Genomic DNA, 23,021 nt, shown 5'->3' with positions numbered 1-23,021 from the left:
CAGACCATACTTACATAGTAACATAGTAACATAGTTGATGAGGTTGAAAAAAGACACCAGTCCATCAAGTTCAACCTATTTTGGATCTCCTGCGATCCTGCACTTATATTTGAAATTAATCCAGAGTAGGCAACCGCCCATCTGTTTCAATTTTGAAAATCCCCCCAGACTCAATATTGCAATCCAATTTTACCCTATATCCACTACTATCCTTTATTTTAAATTAACGGTCGTATCCCTGGATACACCTTTCCGCTAAAAATTTGTCTAACCCTTTCTTAAACATATCTATTGAATCTGCCATCACAACCACAACCACTACTTTTGACAGCTGATTCTTTATCATTCTCCATAGTGATGCCAGAATATACATACACACCTACTCAGGGTTCTCTATGTGTATATACACATATATCATCATTTACTTATATAGCGCCACTGATTCCACACCGTTGTACAGAGAACTCATTCACATCTGTCTCTGCCCCATTGGAGCTTACAGTCTAAATTCCCTAACATACACACACATAGACAGAGAGAGAGAGAGAGAGACTAGGGTCAATTTTGATAGCAGCCAATTAACCTACTAGTATGTTTTATTGAGTGTGGGAGGAAACCGGAGCACACCCATGCAAACACAGGGAGAACATACAAACTCTACACAGATAAGGCCATAGTTGGGAATTGAACTCATGACCCCAGTGCTGTGAGGCAGAAGTGCTAACCACTTAGGCACTATGCCGCCCTACATATATATATATATATATATATATATATATATATATATATATATATGAATCGTCCCGTTGGAAAATGAGAGAGGGCCGGATAGAGGGCCATTAATCAAAACCCTGGCTGTATATTTCAACATTTTGTCAAAATTTGTAACATATAATTTAGCCCCCTGTTCACTGGTTGGGTGGTGTAGGTACATTTACCACCTGGGCACCTGCCTCTACAAACCTCTAAATCAGCCACCCATGAACTAACTTAATGCTTTCCATTTCAGGTGTTGGTGGGTGAATTTATGAACAGGTGTCCTTCCTCATGGAAGTTTTCCTTTACACCAGAGTATTTATGTACTCTGGTCCCACCACTCATTTTAGACATGTCACTGAAGCTATATACTCATTCATACCTCTCCCCAAGGTGTCACTCAATCACTGGCAATCTAAATAACTAAATAAAACTATATCTAAACTTGTTAAATACTGGTTAGAGTTAGATTATTTTCTATCATTCAGTAGTCATATACTAGTGGGCTCTTTGGAATTTGTTTACCTATTTATTAGAAAATATTAAGGATTATGTGTATTTTAGCTATCATTTTCGATACATAAACTGCTGGTGTCCAGTTATTGTTTTATGATTATTACATATCTAGTGTAATTTGTGGTTGTAGATGCTGCTTTGTTTTTTTTAACAAGGTTTCTATTGAGAAAATGAGAGAGGATGGGGGATGACTAGCGAGCATCTGGTGGAAATGAAAGACATGACTTAAGCTCCTCAAATCCCCCTTCATTAAAAAGATAGAGACATCACTAAGCCCTTCACTCAAACACTCCTAAAAGGTAGAGACAACGGGGTTGGGCTTGTGATGTGATAAATAACTTAGGAGTCTATAAAAGAGGAAGCACTCACACTTAACATCTTTACTTCAGTTTAGCTCAGTGGAGGTAACACCAGTTTGAAAGCAGACGTGGTTTGAAACTAGCATTTACTAAATACATATATTCTTGGTGGCAGGTGTGAAATAGAATAAGAAGAAACAAAAGAAAAAATAGTATGGGGAATAGTAAAAGTGGAGCTTTGTCTAAAGAGATTCTTGATGATTTAAAGTTAAACACAAGGTATTCGGAGGAAGAGCTTTGTAAGTGGTATGAGGGTTTCAAGAAGCAATGTCCAGATGGCAAGATCACTCGCACAGACTTTGAAAAGATTTATGCCAATTTCTTTCCCAACTCAGACCCTAAGACCTATGCAAGACATGTTTTTCGGAGCTTTGATACAAATGATGATGGTACATTGGACTTCCGGGAATACATTATTGCACTTCACCTTACCTCTTCTGGGAAAACCAGCCTCAAGCTAGAATGGGCATTTTCCTTGTTTGATGTTGACAGAAATGGTGAAGTCAGTAAGGTTGAAGTACTTGAAATTATCACAGTAAGTACACCTTGGTCTTTTGCATTCCCTAACCACATATAAATACTAAAATATATAAGACAAGATATGTCATGATAGAAAATTAAAACATAAATACTCCAGTCCATGTCATATTTATTCATCTTAATATGATGTTATTTAGATTAAAATAATGGTGGGGATTTGAATTTTATGGCATACTTACAATAAATCAAATGTTATTTTAAATGCTATTCAGAAATATATTATAGAGAGAAAAATGATAATTTAATGTCAGCGTGAGATAATTTTAGGTCAGTCATGCAATACCATCCTGATTAATTGCTATGAGGAGTTAAGTTGTAAACTGGCTTTTTGATTCTCAGTGGATGTTGTGGCTTTGTATTTTGCAAATAAGGATAAAATACAGAGAGTTGTTATGATTGGAACATATTCCGGATATACTGGATTACAATGTTTAATAAGGATCAGTATTGTGCCGTCCTTTAAATTATTTTTAGAATAACCGTGTAGGTGGCCTAATAAGTAAGGTAACCAAATTTGTAAATAGAGCTAAACTATATAGAATTGTTAACATAGAAAATTACAGTAACCTACTATAGAATGATTTAGACAAAAGTTGGGTGTGGAAATGATAAATAAAGTTTAACAGATGATAGGTTATGTAAGCATGTTAACAATTATGCTACTTACTCATTGAATAGATTATAATTGGATAAATCTGTGCTAGAAAAGGATTTGGGAATAGTCGAGGACAGTAAGCTTAGTAGCAGCACACACAGCAGCTGTTGCAAAAGCTAATAAAACACTGAGATGAACAAAAACAGGGATAGATGCACATGATGCAGATACATATTTACAATTGAACCATTCAGTCTATAACATAAACAATGTAAAGATTAGCTTAGTGAACTTTCTGTGCAAGTGACGATATACATACTGTGAATGAAAAAGAAAACTGTCTTACAAACAATGTAGACTGTGTTTCTTTACTGTAATGGTGAAATCTCTACCAAGGGATGTGGTGATTTGGTAACAGGATTTAAAATGTATTGGATGCTTTCTTTTCATGCATTTTTATATTTAGCTAGGATTAGTGGACAACACTATTCAAGTAATTGATCGGGAGAAATCATCCATTTGTGGAATCGTAAAGCAATATTTTCCCTCCTGTGAGGATACGTAGGGAACTGCCTCACTGGGCTTTTGTTATACCTTTCTCTGGTTTAATGTAGCTAGAAAATATAAAGGGCTGAAATTTTATACACAACCCTGGTGGTTCCCAAAGTGTGCGCCGCGGCACCCCTGGGAGCTGTCACTGGGGTGCCGTGGGCCAGACATAAAAAGAAGAAAGAACACAGAAACTTACCAATCCGATGGGTGCCGGGACCCAGCAGCCTCCTCTCTCCCGCAGCTGTCACTGAATATCGACGTCAGTGACAGCTGCGGGAGAGAGGAGGCTGCTGGGTCCCGGCGCCGCGCGGATTGGTAAGTTTATGTGTTCTCTTTTTTTTTATGGCTGGCGCGGGGCAGAGAAGGGGGGACAAAGAGCAGAGGATGGTGACAGCGGGCAGAGATGGGGAGACAGAGAGCAGGATGGTGACAGCGGGCAGAGAAGGGAGGACAGAGAGCAGAGGATGGTGACAGCGGGCAGAGAAGGGGGGACAGAGAGCAGAGGATGGTGACAGCGGGCAGAGAAGGGGGGGACAGAGAGCAGAGGATGGTGACAGCGGGGCAGAGAAGGGGGAACAGAGAGCAGAGGATGGTGACAGCGGGGCAGAGAAGAGGGAACAGAGAGCAGAGGATGGTGACAGCGGGGCAGAGAAGGGGGGACGGAGAGCAGAGGATGGTGACAGCGGGGCAGAGAAGGGGGGACAGAGAGCATAAGATGGTGACAGCGGGGCAGAGAAGGGGGGGACAGAGAGCAGAGGATGGTGACAGCGGGGCAGAGAAGGGGGGACAGAGAGCAGAGGATGGTGACAGCGGGCAGTTAAGGGGCACAGTGGGACAGAGGAGGGGGACAGTGGAGGGGGACACAGCGTGAGAGGGGCAGTGGAGGGGGACACAGCGTGAAAGGGGCAGTGGAGTGGGGCACAGCGTGAGAGAGGGCAGTGGAGGGGAACACAGCGTGAGAGAGGGCAGTGGAGGGGGACACAGCGTGAGAGAGGGCAGTGGAGGGGGACACAGTGTGAGAGAGGGCAGTGGAGGGGGACACAGTGTGAGAGAGGGCAGTGGAGGGGGACACAGCGTGAGAGAGGGCAGTGGAGGGGGACACAGCGTGAAAGAGGGCAGTGGAGAGGGACACAGCGTGAGAGAGGGCAGTGGAGGGGACACAGCGTGAGAGGGGCAGTGGAGGGGACAGCGTGTGAGAGGGCAGAGGAGGGGGACAGCGTGAGAGAGGGCAGAGTTGGAGGACAGCGTGAGAGAGGGCAGAGGAGGAGGACAGCGTGAGAGAGGGCAGAGGAGGGGGACATCGTCAGAGAGGGCAGCGGAGGGGGACATCGTGAGAGACGGCAGAGGAGGTGGGACAGCGTGACAGAGAGCAGAGGAGGGGCAGTGTGAGAGAGGGCAGTGTGTCTGGGTGCAGAGGGGGCAATGTGTCTGGATGCAGAGGGGACATTTTTGCATACAACTAAATTATTATTTCTGTCCTGACCTAAATACTTATTACAATTTTTTGACCCAACTACTTCCAAAACAGGACTGCTCAATAATTATTTTGGAGGGGTGCCTTGAAAAAATTTGGAGACTCTAAGGGTGCCGCGAATTGCAAAAGTTTGGGAACCACTGCACTACCCAATTAAACATTTGAAAGCAGGCTACAGCAGCTCAAGCAATGTAAAACAACATGTATAAAAAGATTGACAGTCTAATGCAGAAAACTTACATCAGACTGCTCAACAATGTTCAATATTTTATTTGCTTAAACATGCAGCAATAAGAGAAAAGCAAAATTGTAGCGATCAGGCCGGTTTGTAGAGGTGTGAAGTTTTTGCAATTACAATATTTGAGTCCTGCTTTTGTTTCACCATGCCAAATTCACATTTTGCAGAATTTATAGTCTATGAATATGGATGGAAAGACTACGCTCAACTCATTTTGTTTTGTGGTTTGATTGGAATAGGAGTAGGAACACTTGGGGCCTGATTCATTAAGGCATGCAAAACCAACGTAAGTTATGTTTTCTTTAAAATGCATGTAATGCGGGCTTACACACATCTGTATTCAACTACAAGCAAATCTGAAGATATTGTTCTTGTTGAATACGGGTCTAAGTACACTCTGCTTTGAAAGGCACAATACACTTCAGGATACGTCCAATACATATGTGGAATATAAAGTCCAAGCAAAACGCACAGAATAAAAAGTATTCAGTGAATGTCACCTGTTTATAATATATGCAAAATATTTAAAAAAAAAATAAAAAATTGTCTATTTTCCATGCAATACATCTATCATGATGTTCTTAATATCTACTATACATAAAATGCATTAATGCATTTTACAGTTGCACTTGATTGCAAACACATGTTCTAACAAGCATATGCGACTAACATCATTATCACTTGGCAGTTACACCTGCCCTGTAGCTGGTGCAAGTGATACAATAGAAAAATATTTATTTATATAAATATGTACTTTTGAGATGCTCGAAGCTTGAAACTGGCGTTGCCGTGTGCGAGGTTTTCACGCCCTTACTGTACATTAACTACATGCATACGCCAAATACCCTCCCAATTCTGCCCCTGAAATTGTAGGCTGTAGTAAGGGTCCTTTGCGTTCGAAGATTAATTGGATTTTGCCGTGTTCATTTGCAAAAAGGTGGTTTAGGGCAAGCGCAGTACGATTTCACGTAAAACACGGCACGTATCAGCATTAATCATACTTGCCTACTCTCCCGGGAGAGCTGGCATTTCTCCCGCATCCCAAAATTAACTTGCTAAAATGGCTCGATTCAACGGGAATCGCGTCATTTTGGCCCCACCCCCGTGGAAAATCTGCACTTTACTCGAGGGGGCGGGGTCAAAATGACGAGATTCAAGGCGCCCCGCCCCCTCCCGTCCTCTAGCCTCTGAACAGGGCCCGATTAAGGGTTGTGGCCACCCTAGGCTAATACACCCGTAGCCCAACGGCTCCCCAAATCATTAAAGGAAAATTCAGGAGTATTTTGCAGCAAACAACTTTAGACGGATCCTCTTACCTGTTCCTACTGTTCAATCTTGCTTGTTTTTGCAGCTTTGTTGTCGTTTAGCTATCTTCTGGAAAGTGTGGTTCATCACACCACAGTGGCCAATTCATGACTTCCCTGCACTCTGTCCCCCTCAGAACACATGCTGTCCCCCTTTCAGCACCCTGTCCCTCTTTCTGCATGCTGTCCCCCAGAATACACTCTGTCCCTCTCAGAACACACTCTGTCCCTCTTTCTGCACACACTCTTCCTCCTTCAAAACACACACTCTGCCCCCCTCTCTGCATGCTGTCCCCCAGAACACACTCTGTCCCCTTCAAAACACACACTCTGTCCAGCTCTCTGCATGCTGTCCCCCAGAACACACTCTGTCCACCTCAAAACACACACTCTGTCTCCCTCTCTGCACGTTGTCCCCACAGAACATACACTGTCCCCCTTTCTGCACACTGTCCCCCAGAACACATTATGTCCCCTTTTTTGCACGCTGTTTCCCCAGAACACACTGTCCCCTCAGAACACACTCTGTACCCATTTCTGCACACACTTTGCCCCCCTTTCTGCACACACTCCAATCCCCTTTCTGCACACACTCTGCCCCCCTTTCTGCACAAACTCTGTCCCCCTTTCTGCACAAACTCTGTCCCCCATTTCTGCACACACTCTGCCCCCCTTTCTGCACACACTCTGTCCCCTTTTCTGCACAAACTCTGTCTCCCATTTCTGCACACACTCTGTCCTCCTTTCTGCACACACTCTGTCCCCCTTTCTGCACACACTCTGCCCCCCTTTTTGCATGCTCTGCCCCTTTCTGCATACACATGTTGCACCCCTTTCTTCATACACTCTGCCCCACTTTCTGCACACACACAAATCTACTTCATACTTACCAACTTTTTTCAGTTGTCCGGGAGCCTCTCGGTGGCAGGTGGGCGTGCGGGGGACGGGGCTCCAAAATTGCATTTTTGCCCTAATTCGGGCACATGCGGGATCATGTGAACTGCATCACATGATCGCAGAGGGAATGATTCATCCACCCCTGCGATCGCATCCTGGTGCCTGGCTGTCATGGTGACAGCCAGGCTGAAGACAGAGTAGCGGAGACCAGCGGGGCCTCAGGTACGGGGAGTGGATTGCTAACTACCTATGAATACCACCGAACTAGCTCTGGGTATATCGGGGTATGGTTTCAGCTGCCAGTTTAAGGCCTTGGACAAAGCAGACCATAGCGAAACGCGCGTCGGCGTCCTCGCTATCTGTCCATCTGATTTCTCTTAAACTGGCAGCTGAAACCATACCCCGATATACCCAGAGCTAGTTCGGTGGTATTCATAGGTAGTTAGCAATCCACTCCCCGTATTATGCATTTCCTCTAAGATTATCAAATCCTATTTGCTAACTATTACATTTGGCATTTATTAGCAGTGCTACAGCTTAGCTTAATACCAGGGGAATGCTATTAAGGAGTAGCCATGAACAATAAGCATATCTGCTAAATTAATTACCGTTATGCTACTACCATTTTGATCAGCATAAGTCCAAACATCAACAGAGAATATATAAACAGATAGCGAGTATTTTTATTCCTTTTAATATATATTTCGCTCCATTTTAACCAACACTAATAAAAGTTATATCTTATAATAAAACACGATCATTAATCCTACCAAACCAGGAAATAAAAAGATATATATTTAGACAAAATCTAGATCCACACTCAGTGCTGGAATACCAATTGCAGCAGATAACAACTCCTCATACAGCTGCACACAAGCTGTAGATAGATTAAATAGATACTGGGCATTTAAGCAACTACTGACTTCAAATGGTAGTCGTATTCTTCATACTCTAAATGAGATTGTATCTTGGACGATTGACACTGAATTCTTTGGAGAAAACTGCAGTCTATCATCTTATACAAGTAACTGCTACGTGAACATCAATTACTACTTGACTGTAAGTCCATTTCTTATAGCCTGCAACTTGAAAAATCTCATTTAGAGTGTGAAGAATACGACTACCATTTGAAGTCAGTAGTTGCTTAAATGCCCAGTCAAGTCTTCTGTATTTTATCTGATTCCTTATTATTTTGATGTACTTTTTGTGAATGGAATAGCTTGTTATCTTTAGGATAACAGTTATAAAATAGCAAATCTTTTTTCTCTGTATTTTTGGTTATTAGAAAACCCAGTAGCACTGCAACAACTCCTTCTATACCAGGAAATAAAAAGTGAATCCCATCTGTGAAGATCTTTTTTAATTGAATCAAGAAGAGGGGTGTTTATACTCTTTAGTGATCTGAACCCCTAAATAGCGCAACGCTTTGGGCACCACTGGAAATCAAATGAAGACTCTAATATACTTTTAACTCCACCAGAGACTTGAAGCGATAGAGCATACCGATTTAGAGTTATTTATCTTGTAATCCGACACAAAACCATACTCCGCTAACACTTTAAGCAAATTTGGAAGCAAAATTAGGGGTTGGAGAGCATTAATAAAACATCATCAGCAAATAGCGAAATTTTGAAGTGGCGAGGACCTATCCGAATTCCGGTAATATCCGGATTTTGTGTGATAGCTGCGGCCAGTGGTCGATATACAAGGTGTACAACAATGGTGACAGGGGGCACCCTTGTCTCGTGCCATTACCCAAAGAGAAGGCGGGGGACAACAAGCCGTTCGTCAGCACTGACGAAGAGGGATGGTGATATAGGGCCTGAATGACCGATAGAAACGCTCTGTTCAAACCTTAGTATCTGCGGGTACGGAACATGAATGGCCATGAGAGCCTGTCAAAGGGTTTTTTGGTGTCTATGCCAGGACAAACGATGGAATCTTATTCTGATTAATATGTGCGAGAATACCTATAGTATGTCTAGTGTTATCCAGAGCTTGCCTAGACTGGACAAAGCCTACCTCGTCAGGAAAGACCAGGGTTAACATGTCCAAAACTTTGGCGAAGAGTTTCACATCAGCATTAATTAATGAGATATGGCGGTAACTGGTACAACATGCAGGATCTTTATTTGGTTTGGGAATAACCACTATAGTAGAACGAGTGGATTCAACAGGGAATTTACCTCCCTGTTATTAAACACATGAGTCAAATGAGGCACCAGCTCTTTAGAGAATGTTTTATAATATGACACCATAAAGCCATCAGGACCAGGGGCTTCAGAATTTTTCTGTGATTTCAGAGTGAATTTTACTTCTTCGTCAGTGATGTCTTGATTCAGGTTTGATATCTGGTGAGGGGACAGTGTGGGCAAAGAACACTTATCTAAATATGAATTGATGTCCTGAGAGGAGGCTATTGTAACACTCTGGTTTTTGTGAAGGTTGTAAAGTCTCTCATAATAACTATGAAAGGTGTCGTTAATGATCCTGGGGTCATAGACATGTTCCCTTTTTTGTTCCTAACTGCTGTGATTATTTGGGAGGCCCGTTTAGTTTTCAGTCTCCTGGCTAAAAGTCCTGAATTATCTTCAACCTACTGAGAATCAGAGCATAGTGAGGATCGGGTAATGGACTAATGGGAGAATCTTGCATGGAAGGAAGTTATATCCTGTGAGTGGACCTACTTATACACATGTAAGTTAATTGATGGTCTGCATATAATTCCATCTCCTGAAGCAGAATAGCTACCCCGTTTTTTCTTTGTGGGATGAGAGGAGTAGTACACTGTGGAGTATCTTCTTGAGAACAGAGAGGGATGGCCAACAGCATGAGGATAAGGATGAGGATAAGTAAAAGGATATAGAGAGAAGGAGGCTAAGGGCGTAGGCTCGAGCCTCACAGGCAGAGGGGAAGCCTACAGGAAAAGTGCCTGAAAACCAGAATAGCCAAAAATTAGGTGAGATACACCTATAAAATGAATTATATCAAGGCACAAATTGTGGAAGTGCAATTAAACTTTAAGTTCCTAAAAAAAAAATCATTTTATGAGTCCTATCTGAGTGGATGCGCAGCTAAGGGGACAAAAAAGAGTGTCCCCCACCCGTCTGTAAAAAAAAAGGGTTAAAATAGTTAAGTACCAATGAGAAACAACCAGTCAGAGTCGGCTGCACCGACATCAATGCACAAAGAAAATTACCATGAAAGAATCAACAATATAAAACAAAACATTTGTTAAGCAAGCAGAGGGAGAGAGAAAATTTGGTCAACAAAGCGTGTCAATTTGTAAACAATGAGGAAATTTTTTTTAAACAATTAGATCCATCCTAAAAGAAGGGTCCATAATGAAGATCAAGGAGGTTGTTGTACAGCAGAGCTTTGTGGATCTCCTTCAGTGAACCTATCAGAGCGAGAAAGGCTGAGCCGATGAATCAAGTCTTTCCCCTCGTTTGGTGTACGAATCGACTCTTGACGGCCTTCCACTTGAATTATCAGGCGAAAAGGAAACTCCCAACGGTATTTGTAACCATTTTCTCTGAGGATACGTGTCACTTCCCTGAGGTCACGTCTTTTAGCGGTCGTTGAGAGGGCAAGATCTTGGAACACTTGAATGCGGGAACCATCACAGAGAATGTAGGGTGAATTCCTGACCGCAACAGAGATGAGGTCTTTAGTCTTGAAGGATAATAAACTCAGAATTACATCTCGAGGGGAATCAGTGTCCTTTGGGCGGGATCTCAAAGCCTTATGTACCCGCTCAATCTGTATTGGGTGGTTAGATAGTGTGGAATCCAGTGTAGTAAAGAATTTGCACACATAATCTTCTAGGTCTTTAGGTTCAACAGATTTGGGGATGTTACGCAAACAAAGGTTGTTACGACGCTCCCTGTTTTCCAAGTCCCCCAATTTGTCTCTCAGAAAGTCGTTCTCTTTTAGGTGGAAGTACAAGTCCTGAGATGCTTCATTTTGGAATTTGAGTGAGGACTCCACCTTATTTTCTAGGACCGTAGTTCTTTTAGAAATTATTACCATTTCTGATTTGAGATCTCCTGCAGATTCCCTTTTGGAGGTCTGCTGAAAAGGCATTAGTGCAGTCTACAATTAAATTGCGCAACTCAGCGAAGTCAGCTGTAGTGGAAGGTATTGTAGAATTAGGAGGATCTAAGTCACTTTGAATCCCTTTAGGGGAACAGGGAGGAGAAGAAGTAATTGCTTTATCTTGACGAGAGAAATGCTGCGTGATTTCGCCAGCTGTACCGGAACCACCTCTGCCCCCAGGTTTATTCATGTTGCGGAGGATGTTTCTGATGGTCTAGTTGAGTGATGTTAAATATATAACAGACGGGCAGGGAGCAAGCCCGGGTAAACTAGGTAGACTTTAAAAGAAGCTAAATTATTGAGTTGAAGAAATGAACGATCCAAGTGCCCAGCAACAATTTTCACCTTTGGAGGCTACTGCAGCAGTGGACTCCCAATATGGTGTGAAAGTGAGGTAAACAGATTGCCACTCAAAGCCCAAGGTTCCACCCTAGGGAGAAGTGTATACTTGCAGTTAGGGATAGTCCGGACTGCCAGGCGATATATAACAAGTCTGCAAACAGTTGCTGGGAGAGCATTACTTGTCTGTTTTTAATAGAGGGTGGTCTGGACTCCTTGTCGATATATTACAAGTTTGCAAACAGTTGTTGAGAGAGCTTTGCTTGTCTGATTGTTAACAGAGTCTGGACTTCCAATCAATATATTATCAGTCTGCAAACAGCTGTTGAGAGTGTCTTGCTTATTGATAATTGCCTAATAGAGACCTAGCTCCTTTAAGGATCTTACACAGTCAGCTGATTAGCTCTGCCCATACCGGAACCCCGACAGCCACTGTGTCACCACACTCCAGGACCGGAAGTAGGCCTCTTTACGGTTCCGTGGCTCCGACTGGACCAAGACTTGGCCCAAACACCAAGGCGGGGCAAACACGGCTGGCGCGCTGCTCTGGACTGTCAAGCAAGATGCCAGATCCAGTCAGGGTCATCTACTCTTAGATGGGCAGCCCACAGCAGCAGCGAGACCAATGCAAACGGGAAAAGACTCCAAAAGGGACACACTTTGTCCGCCACGAACGGAACACTGAAAGTACCAGATAGGCCACCGCCACCCTCTCACCGCTGGTCTCCCAATCGGGGCACGGTCACGCCGGGTCCGGCCTCCCGCGGCTTCCTCCACCAGGCAAGGGTGGGTTTTTGGGCTCAGAATTAGTCAGAATGGGATAGATATTCTGAGTTAAATGGGTTTAAAGGATGGAGCTCTAGACAAACGTGTCCGTCCAGCATGGCCCCCAAACCACGCCCCCCTGAAGCAGTTATTTAAACTGTCGTGTCCTGGCTTTGGATGGCGGTTTGGATGATGGTTTTAACCAAATACACCGGTGGTTTGGACAAAACTGTTGGCAGTTTAGCTTTTTCAATCTGCCACACATTGCCAGCCTTTTTAAATCACAGCCTCAAACCGTCCTATAGTAAATGCAGCAGTTTGGACTAGAGATGCTCACTGACCCCCATGTTCTGGTTCTGGTTTTGGCTTTGGATCTGGATTAACTTCATGTTTTGGTTTTGGTTTTGGCAAAACCACCCTCGTGTGTTTTGGTTTTGGTCTTGGATTTGTATTTTTTAGAAAAATTGCTAAAATATGCTAAAATCACATAAGTTTGCTCTTTTCTTTGTTCCTACATTATTATTAACCTCAATAACACTTTTTTCAAGTCATTTGCAATCAGTTTTGACCACCTCACAGGTCACAATATTACTTTCATACACTTTTAAACAAAGATTGCAGCAGTTCTTGCCAGTGATAAGAAGGCCATTGTCATGCCTAGGCATAAGACCAAAAAATCCACCAACAGTTGTCTAGCCATTTGTAGCATTATAAAGCCACAGTCAGTAGAGGTAGGGACCTTAACCATCTAGGATCCTCATCCATGTTACACCATTTGAAGCAAGTTCATGGAAAGCTCTTGGGAAAATCAGAAACTTATGCTAAAAAAATAACAACAAGCAGTCTAGCATCAGCTATCTCCCTTCTCTCATCTAGATCCCAGCACCTGCAATCTACACCCCCAACACCTTCATCATCAATATCCTCACTAGTGATCAGAGTTAGTCCTGCATCCAAGTTGCTAATGCGAGATGACTCCTCTCCTATCTAGGACTCCTCAGAAGAATCCTTGAGCATTAGGCTCACTGCTGCTCCTGCTGCTGCTGGGGGTGGATCTTCAACCCAGAAGCATACCAAGAAGAAGACTACTAGTAGTTTACAACAATTGACTGTTAAACAATCCTTAGCAAGATTGAAAGCTGTCACCCAGTCGCAAAGCGGATCACAGACGCCATATCGACTATGCTAGTAATAAATCTGCGTCCAATATCCTCTATTAATGCAGCTGATTTTAGACGATTACTTGAGTCTTGTGTCCCCGTTACCAAATTCCATCGTGACACCATATTACTAGAAAAGCTATTCCTCACCTCTACCAAAATGTAATTATTGGGCTACAAAATGCCATTTTACCCTCGTACACTTAACCACAGATATGTGGATAAGCGGAACTGGCAAACTAAAGATTATATGACTGTGACAGGCCAGTGGGTTGGTGATTTGCCTTCACCAGCAGGAACAGCAGCAGCATGTACCCAAGTACAGCACGGTGGCTTAGTGGTTATCACTTAAACCTCCAATTGGACAGTGCCAATGCGGAAAATTTTAGTCATATGGAACATATTGTTTTCAACATATATAACTTTTCCATCTAATTATATTGATAGATTATTTTACAGATTAACCGGTAGTAATACCAATTTGTATAGACCTACAATTAAGATAATGTAAATTTCAATATTTGTAAATTACTGGTGTGCATTGTGTCTAAAATAAAATTATTTCTATTTTATTTTTATACTTTACTAAGCACTTGCAAAAATAATAAGTTAATATGTGTTTACATGTAGCTTTTTTTTAAATATGCATAACAATTTGTTGTCTGTGTTCAGATCTGGACTCCTTCCTGAATCCTTTCTAAGGCATTAACATTAAGTCCCAGACACTGCAAATACGTATATTGATATGAATAGGCAATTGTATGTAGGAAGTAGACCTTTTCCTGTGCATGTGAAATCATTTGAATGTCAGTAGCATATTTCCTTAAACATAGCTTTCACAGGCAAGTGTTTGTGATAAAACCCCAACATAATCTGATTGCAGGCACAAACGTTGTAAAGGAAGCCAAAATTTAGGCATTATTTTGTACCTACATTATTATTAACCTCACTAACACTAATTTGCAGTCATTTCCATTCAATTTTGACCACCTCACAGGTCACAATATTATTTTCATATACTTTCAGCCAAATACTGCAGCGAGCTGGCTGGATGTTAAGCAACAGAGCAACGACACAAAGACCATGCAGTTTATATCACATCTAGATAACATTGTCACACACCAGTGTCAAACTCACCAGTACAGGACTTACACAAACAACATCATGGTCATCAACATCCTCATTAGTGCCGTCATCAGCTACAGAAATATCCCCCTCATCCTCTTGCAATTCCAAAATAGCATCCTCAATTTGGTATCAATGCTTTTAGTGTAGCAATCTGAGCTTTATTGGTTAATGAGTTGTCTTACAGAAATTTGCAGTACATTCAGTAAGTACAACCACTCAGGTTGCTTATATATTTATTCACTAATTTTGTAATAGCGTCTATAAGATAATTGACATTTTCTTTGAATTTGGATGCAACCATAATGCAGCAATTGCTCCTAGCAAGTCCAATTTCAAATACTATGTCAAATCCTTTCCTTTCAGTAAATGACTTATGTCAGATTGAATTAATGTATAAATTGGATACATTGCATTAATGTGGATACATTGTAGTTTATGCAATGTCCATCTATGTCTCTACATAGTGTAAACATTTTATATTTTGTCATTTTCTCTCAATTACTAATGTCATATGATAATGTTATGAAGGTCATGATGGCTACACAGTAATATAAATTCTAATCTGCTAAGAAAATGTATAATTCACAATAACAAATAACCATTTTCACTCTCAGGCTCCCACTACTACTCTTTGGTTCCTGTCATAAGAATATCACTTTAAAAATTGTGTGTAAAGCCTTACCTGGTGATATTGTTCTGATCTGTTTACATAAGTCCTAAACATAAAAGTACCCTGACTGACTTACCATCACCTGTCAGTCAGACGATGGTCTCAGTACTCATGTAAATCAGACTGGTGTATAGCCAAGTATAATCTCCAGTATAGCTCAGTGCATAAGTTCCTGACAAGGAGGAGACACTGCTCTGACAGCCAAACCCCTTCCTGTTTCACCTTAAAGACACAGCAGATGAATCATGATACATTACAAAACTCACGAGATCCGAGATCCGACGACGTCACGATGACGTTCGCCTCGATTTGGAATCTGATTTGGCGGGAAGGTACCGAGCCGACTTGGATTAGTGCTTGGATTGCCGAAGTTCGGGTGGGTTCAATTCTCGGGGAACCGAGCCAGCCCATCTCTACTTTATATAGTTTTTAATATATTTATCAACCCCATCAAATTTAAACGGTAAATGCAACATTACTTGCAGTTGAACTTTGTGATCTGTATTGCATGTACAGTATTTGCTTTCAAAAGTAATTTCTAATTCTACAGTTTTAAGCCAATTTGCCTAATGTAGACAATGTCACAAATGCACATTTTTAATACAATGAAATAAAAATAGTCTAAAACAGTCTTTAGAATGTAAACTCCTACGAGCAGGGCTCTCTTCCCTTCTGTCTCATTACCATCTCTTCTTCCTCAATGTCACTGCATTTGCTATGCTTGGAGATTTTCCAGTCTTGGTTCTTTGTATTTGTACAGTGCTGCGGAATCCTTGTGGCACTGTTACAACTCACCTGTCCTCGCTCCAGCGCCGCGATCCTCTCTTCCTTCCGGGTCGCGGTGGCGCTGTCACATGACAGTCGGGCGGGGAATTCAAATCTGTAAACTACTAAAGTCCTGCTCTGACGCCTGGACAGCGTCAGAGCAACTTCCTATGTACCCTGACTAGGTGTTTCTCGTGTGTCTCCCGTGTACCAGCTCCTTAAAGGCTTTTCAGACATTAACTCCTCGTGTTCCAGACCCAGGCTTGCTGACTACTTATTATCTCCACTCCAAGTGTACCAGACCCCGGCTTGCTGACTACGTATTATCTCCACTCAAAGTGTACCAGACCCAGGCTTGCTGACTACGTATTATCTCCACTCCAAGTGTACCAGACCCCGGCCTGCTGACTACGAATTATCTCCACGCCAAGTGTACCAGACCCAGGCTTGCTGACAACGTATTCCTCTCCATTCTAAGTGTACCAGAGCTCGGCTATCCTGATCCTACCTTCCAGTTCCAGTGTTATCATGGGCTACCTCCTAATCCTTACCTCTAGAGGCAGACCAGTGGACCGCGACCTGCGATCTTCCGCAACAAAGCCCATCCCGCCTTGCGGCGATTCTTGGTGAACACCAGGGGGTTCGTTAGACTCTGCACCACCGGCCGTCCATATTCATTACTTACATTGCTACATAATTGTTACAGTTTGCTCTGACCAAAAAATATGGATACTTCAGGAGACCCCTCCCCTAGGGATTTGCTCCAACACCTATTAGGAAGAGTAGAGATACAGGAATCCAATCAGGATCAATTACTAAAATTTTTACAGGGACTATCAGACCGAATGGATACCTTACAAACAACTTTAGCGGCATCCGGGAAGGCATCAGATCCCGTTCAGGCTCCTCCAGCCGCTCCTTCACCTGCTGGTGCAGCATCATCTTTGCGTATTACTAACCCGCCTAAGTTTGACGGGGGACCTAAATTATGTAGGGGATTTTTAAACCAATATGCTATACAATTTGAGCTTCTTTCTGGAAACTTCCCTTCTGAAAAAGCAAAAGTAGCATATATAATATCCCTTTTGTCTGGTCAGGCCCTAGCCTGAGCATTGCCACTTTGGGAGAGAGATGATCCCTTATTACATAATTACTCCAATTTCCTTTCTACCTTAAAGAAGGTTTTTGATGAGCCAGGACGAGTCGCTAACGCAGCTACCAGTATTCTTCGGCTCCGGCAAGGGAGCCTTTCTGTAGGTCAATACGCTGTGCAGTTTAGAGCAATGGCCTCAGAGCTCCGATGGAATAACAAAGCTTTAATAGCTGCTTTTTGGCAAGGTCTTACAGACTGAATTAAAGACGAATTGATTTCCCAAGAACTCCCTACTTCTTTGGATGACTTAATCTCCTTATGCATTAAAATTGATCTTCGCTTCAAAGAGCGATCCTTAGAAAAAGAACAATCCCGGCGTAGTCCCTTTCGTCTCGCTCCTAGTTTCCAGACCCCTGTTCAGCCTCTGGAAGAACCCATGCAGCTTGGAAGAACCCGCCTCTCAGCTGAGGAGAGAGAGAGAAGGTTCAGAAACCGGTTGTGTTTGTACTGTGGCGAGGGGAGTCATCTTTTGAGTACCTGTCCTAAGCGTCCGGGAAACGACAGAACCTAACGTTAAATAGGGAGGTTTCGTTAGGCTCTTCTGTTCAAATCCTCTCTTCTTTCCACAACAAAGATTGTCTTATTATTGCCTGTGAAGTAGTGGTAGGTTCCAAGGTCCACCCTGTTTCTGCATTATTGGATTCCGGGGAGCAAGCAATTTTATTTCTTCAACGGCCATCTCTCAATTATGCATTCCTACCCAGTCCTTAGAGAGGCCCATCTCCCTGACCGCCATTGACGAAGGTACCATTTCTGGAGGACATATTCTATTCAGGACCATACCTTTAACTTTCAGAGTTGGAGCACTTCATGTTGAGACCATTTCTTTTTTAGTAATTCCTAAGGCTATTAACTCCTTGATCCTTGGCCTGCCATGGCTTCGTCATAACTCTCCTGGAATGGACTGGCATACCGGTGAGATTCTTTCCTGGAGTCCGGTCTGTCACAGGAATTGTTTGACTAAGGTAATCCCTGTTTTTTCCAAGATCAGTGCTCAACTGGGCAACCCCCAAATATTGCCAAGTCATTATCAAAGTTTTTCAGATGTCTTCTGTGAACAGGAAGCTACTAAACTTCCACCTCATAGGAGTTGGGACTGTGCTATTAATCTTCAACCTGGTAAACTTATTCCCCGCGGATGCATTTTTCCCTTGTATGTTCCCGAAACCAATGCAGTATCTGAATACATTAAAGAAAATCTGAAGAGAGGATTCATACGGAAATCATCATCTCCAGCAGGGGCAGGTCTTTTCTTTGTAAAGAAGAAGGATGGGGGCCTTCGCCCTTGTATTGATTACCGTGCCATCAATTTTATCTCTGAGCCCTTTGATCAAATAAAGGGGGCCTCTATTTTTTCTAAGTTGGACCTAAGAGGTGCATACAACCTAATTAGAATAAAGGAAGGGGAGGAATGGAAAACAGCTTTTAATACACGGGATGGACACTTTGAATACTTGGTAATGCCCTTTGGGCTGTGTAATGCTCCTGCTGTTTTCCAAAACTTTATGAATGAGATCTTCCAAGATTTACTCTACCAATTTGTAGTTATCTACCTAGATGACATCCTTATATTTTCCCCAGATCTCGCATCTCATCGCAGACATGTAAGAGAAGTATTGAGCAGGCTTCGGAGATATCAATTATTTTGCAAACTCGAAAAATGTGTGTTTGAACAAAAGAATCTTCCCTTCCTAGGATATATTATATCCAAGACTGGCCTTCAAATGGACCCATCTAAGCTTAAAGCCATCCTGGATTGGCCACAACCATCAGGCCTTAAAGCTACTCAGCGATTTCCAGGGTTCTCTAATTATTATCGACAGTTTATTAAGGGTTATTCTACATTAGTAGCTCCCATTACAGCACTCACTTGTAAATCCGCCAATCCTAAAATCTGGACCTCTGAAGCAGTGCAAGCCTTTAAGGACCTCAAGACCTTATTTTCCACAGCTCCCATTCTTTTTCAACCAGACTGTCAACGCCCCTTTTTTGTAGAGGTGGACGCATCCTCCGTAGGGGTCGGAGCAGTACTATCCCAGAAAGATTCAGGTGGCAAATATCATCCTTGTGGATTCTTTTCTCGCCGGTTTCTGCCTGCAGAGAAGAATTATGGAATCGGTGAAAAGGAGCTCTTGGCAATCAAATTGGCTCTCTCTGAGTGGAGACATTTACTGGAGGGTGCTCAGTTTTCGGTAACAGTATACACCGATCATAAGAATTTACTTTATCTACGGTCTGCACATTGTCTAAACCCTCGTCAAGCCAGATGGGCTCTCTTCTTTTCACGCTTCAATATCAATATTACCTTCCGCCCAGGCTCAAAAAATGTTAAAGCGGATGCCCTTTCTCGCTCATTCGATGCTACCGATACCGAAACTTCAGAGAGAGACAAACCAATCTTGGATACCAACTGTATATTGGCCTTGTCCCCATTGACTGAGAGGAGTTGTCCTCCAGGGAGAACCTTTGTAACCCCACCCCTCCATTTTAAATTGCTACATTGGGCTCACTCTTCCCTTTTTTCTGGATATGCGGGGATGCGGAAAACCTGGGAATTAGTCTCCCGAAAATATTGGTGGCCTACCATACGCAGGGATGTTAAGTCTTTTGTCTCTGCCTGTTCGAGATGTGCCCAGCATAAGATTCCCAGACAGAGACCAACCGGTCCACTCATGCCTTTACCTGTTCCCGATATTTCATGGTCTCATATTTCAATGGATTTTATTACAGACCTGCCAAGTTCTAAGGGACATACCGTCATCTGGGTCATCACTGACCGGTTTTCTAAGGTAGCACATTTTGTTCCCTTGAAGAAACTCCCTTTGTCTCCTGTGTTAGCGGATCTTTTTATTAAAGAGATATTTCGACTTCATGGCTGTCCTGCACACATAGTATCTGATCGTGGGTCACAATTTGTAATCTAGATTCTGGAGAGCCTTTTGCCAAAAATTAGGAACCAAACTGAATCTTTCATCTGCATATCATCCCCAGACTAATGGGTTGACTGAGAGGACTAATCAAGAATTTTAGAAGTTTCTAAGGTTTTACATCTCTGCCAATCAAGATAATTGGGTTGACCTCCTTCCTTAGGCAGAGTTTGCTCACAACTACCATTTCCATGAAGCAGCCTCCAATTCCCCCTTCTTTATCTTGTATGGTTGTCATCCCAGGCTACCAGCCTTCTTTTGTCTTCCTCACTCAAAGGTACCAGCGGTGGACTCTCTCTTTCGCAGGTTTTCTGACATCTGGGATCTAGTGAAAACCAGCCTGAGGAGATCCGCGCTAAGAAGGCGTATGACAAGAAGAAGAGGGTAGCTCTCCTCCACTTCACATTGTTATTGCTCTGCCACTGCTCTTCTCCTTTTACATTGGCCACATTGCTTTCCTTCGTTTCACTGCTTTGTCTCCGCTTCTAATTTGATCTGTTCCACTTCAGACTCCCTACTGCTGCCCTCCTTTCTGTACTTCTCCCCCTCACCTCCCCGCTTCCTCCAGCCGTTCTCTTATTCCCCTGTCTGTCATCATGCCGCCTCGCTCCTTTCCTATACCCATCCTGTCCCCCAGCCCCCCGCCAAGGGCCCATATCTCTCTATCCTATCTCTCACCCCCCCCTTGCTCCATCAACCCTGACAATCTCATCCATAACTCCTCTTCTTCGTCCCTCCCTTTTTCGTGTGCCCTCTGGAACTCCAGGTCTGTCCGTAACAAACTGTCCTCCATTCACGACCTCTTCATCTCTAACTCTCTTAATCTTCTTGCCATAACTGAAACCTGGCTCACTTGTTTTGATACTGCCTCCCCTGCCGCTCTCTCCTATGGGGGCCTCTCTTTCACCCGCTTCACCAGACCAGACGAGCGTCCAGAAGGGGGAGTGGGCCTCCTTCTATCCCCTAACTGCACTTTTCGGGTCATACCCACTCTACCTTCCCTCTCCTTCTCCTCCTTTGAAGTCCACTCCATTTGGCTCTTCTCCCCCATCCACCTCCGTGTCTCCTTCATCTACCGTCCCCCTGGCCCTACCTCTCTTTTTCTCGACAACTTCGCCGCCTGGCTCCCCCACTATCTTTCCTCTGACCTGCCCTCCATTATACTGGGCGACTTTAACATCCCTGTTGACAACTGTTCTGACCCTGCCACCATCAAACTTCTCACTCTTTCCTCCTCCCTTGGCCTCACTCAGTCGACCTCCTCCCCTACCCACTGTCTTGGTCACTCCCTCGACCTTGTCTTCTCTCACCTCTGTGATCTCTCTGACTTCTCCAACTCTCCCTTCCCACTCTCCGACCACCATCTTCTCTCCTTCTCATTGTCCTCCTCCCCTTCTCCCACCTCGCCTAAAGCCACCCTCACCAGGCGCAACCTTGACGCTATTGACCCCATCTCCTTCTCCGCCTCTCTTGAAACTCTCCTATCCCCCCTTCCCTCTCTGGCCTGCCCTGATCAGGCGTCCTCTCTCTACAACCAATCCCTCACTACTGCCCTGGACACCGTCGCCCCGGTCTCTTCTATCCGCCGTCATCGCCTTACTCCCCAACCCTGGCACTCCAAACTCACCCGCTCCCTCCAAAAGTGCTCTCGCACAGCTGAACGCCTCTGGAGGAAATCTCGTTCCCTAGCTGACTTCCTTCACTTCAAATTCATCCTCTCCTCTTTCTGCTCTGCCCTGTCCCTCGCTAAACAATCCTTCTTCAAGTCGCTCATCTCTTCTCAGTCCTCCAACCCCCGCCGCCTCTTTGCCACATTCAACTCCCTCCTCTTCCCCCCCCCTCCCACTGTCCCGCCTTCCCTCTCGGCGTCTGACTTCGCCTCCTTTTTCTCCTCCAAAATTGAAGCCATCAGATGCAACATCTCCTCCTCCCAGCCCTCTCCCTCCATCCCCAACGCTTCACCTCCCGCCATCAACCAGCTGTGGTCCTTCTTCATCCCCACATCAGGTGAAGAAGTTCGCTCCCTTATTCTTTTCTCTTCACCCTCTACCTGTCCTCTTGATCCCATCCCCTCCCACCTCCTTCGCTCTCTCTCTCCTACTGCCTGCTCCTACCTTGCACACCTCTTCAACCTATCACTCTCCTCTGGCATTGTCCCATCCTCATTCAAACACGCTCTTATGTCCCCTATCCTTAAGAAACCCAATCTCGACCCCACCTCTCTTGCTAACTACCGCCCTATCTCTCTTCTCCCATATGCCTCCAAATTACTTGAGCAGATTGTCTGCAGCCGCCTCACCAGACACCTCTCTGACAACTCCCTCCTTGACCCTCTCCAATCCGGCTACCGCCCCCCCCCACTCCACTGAAACAGCCCTGGCTAAAGTTACCGATGATCTCCTATCAGCCAAATCCAAGTGTCACTACTCCATACTCATCCTCCTCGACCTCTCCGCGGCCTTCGACACCGTGGACCACCCCCTCCTACTGCAAACTCTTCTCTCACTCAGCCTCTCTGGCTCTGTCCATGCCTGGTTCACCTCATACCTTGCTAATCGCTCCTTCTCCGTATCCACGTCTGGTTCTTCCTCCACCCCCTCCCCTGTCCTTGTTGGAGTCCCTCAGGGCTCTGTTCTTGGCCCTTTACTCTTTTCGCTCTATACTTCCTCCCTTGAGGCTCTCATCTCCTCTTTCGGTCTTCAGTATCACCTATATGCTGATGATATTCAACTCTACATCTCCTCTCCTGATCTTTCCTCCTCCCTCCTCTCTCGTGTAACTGACT

The 23,021-nt window shown here is 43.9% G+C and overlaps 1 protein-coding gene across 1 annotated transcript in view; it reads left to right on the top strand.

Annotated features, from left to right (window-relative positions):
* The first annotated feature begins 1,588 nt into the window (after window positions 1-1,588).
* LOC142106944 (visinin-like) overlaps window positions 1,589-23,021 on the top strand; it is a 64,856-nt gene continuing 43,423 nt past the window's right edge. Inside the window, exon 1 of the mRNA XM_075190006.1 lies at window positions 1,589-2,166. Coding sequence (XP_075046107.1) covers window positions 1,786-2,166 — 381 coding nt within the window. The 5' untranslated portion in view covers window positions 1,589-1,785. The remainder of the gene's footprint in view (window positions 2,167-23,021) is intronic.

The sequence above is a fragment of the Mixophyes fleayi genome, chromosome 11 (assembly GCF_038048845.1).
Source record: "Mixophyes fleayi isolate aMixFle1 chromosome 11, aMixFle1.hap1, whole genome shotgun sequence".
Classification (NCBI taxonomy): Eukaryota; Metazoa; Chordata; class Amphibia; order Anura; family Limnodynastidae; genus Mixophyes; species Mixophyes fleayi.
Note: the sequence above shows the minus strand (reverse complement) of the source record. Positions and strands in the feature narration are given on the sequence as shown.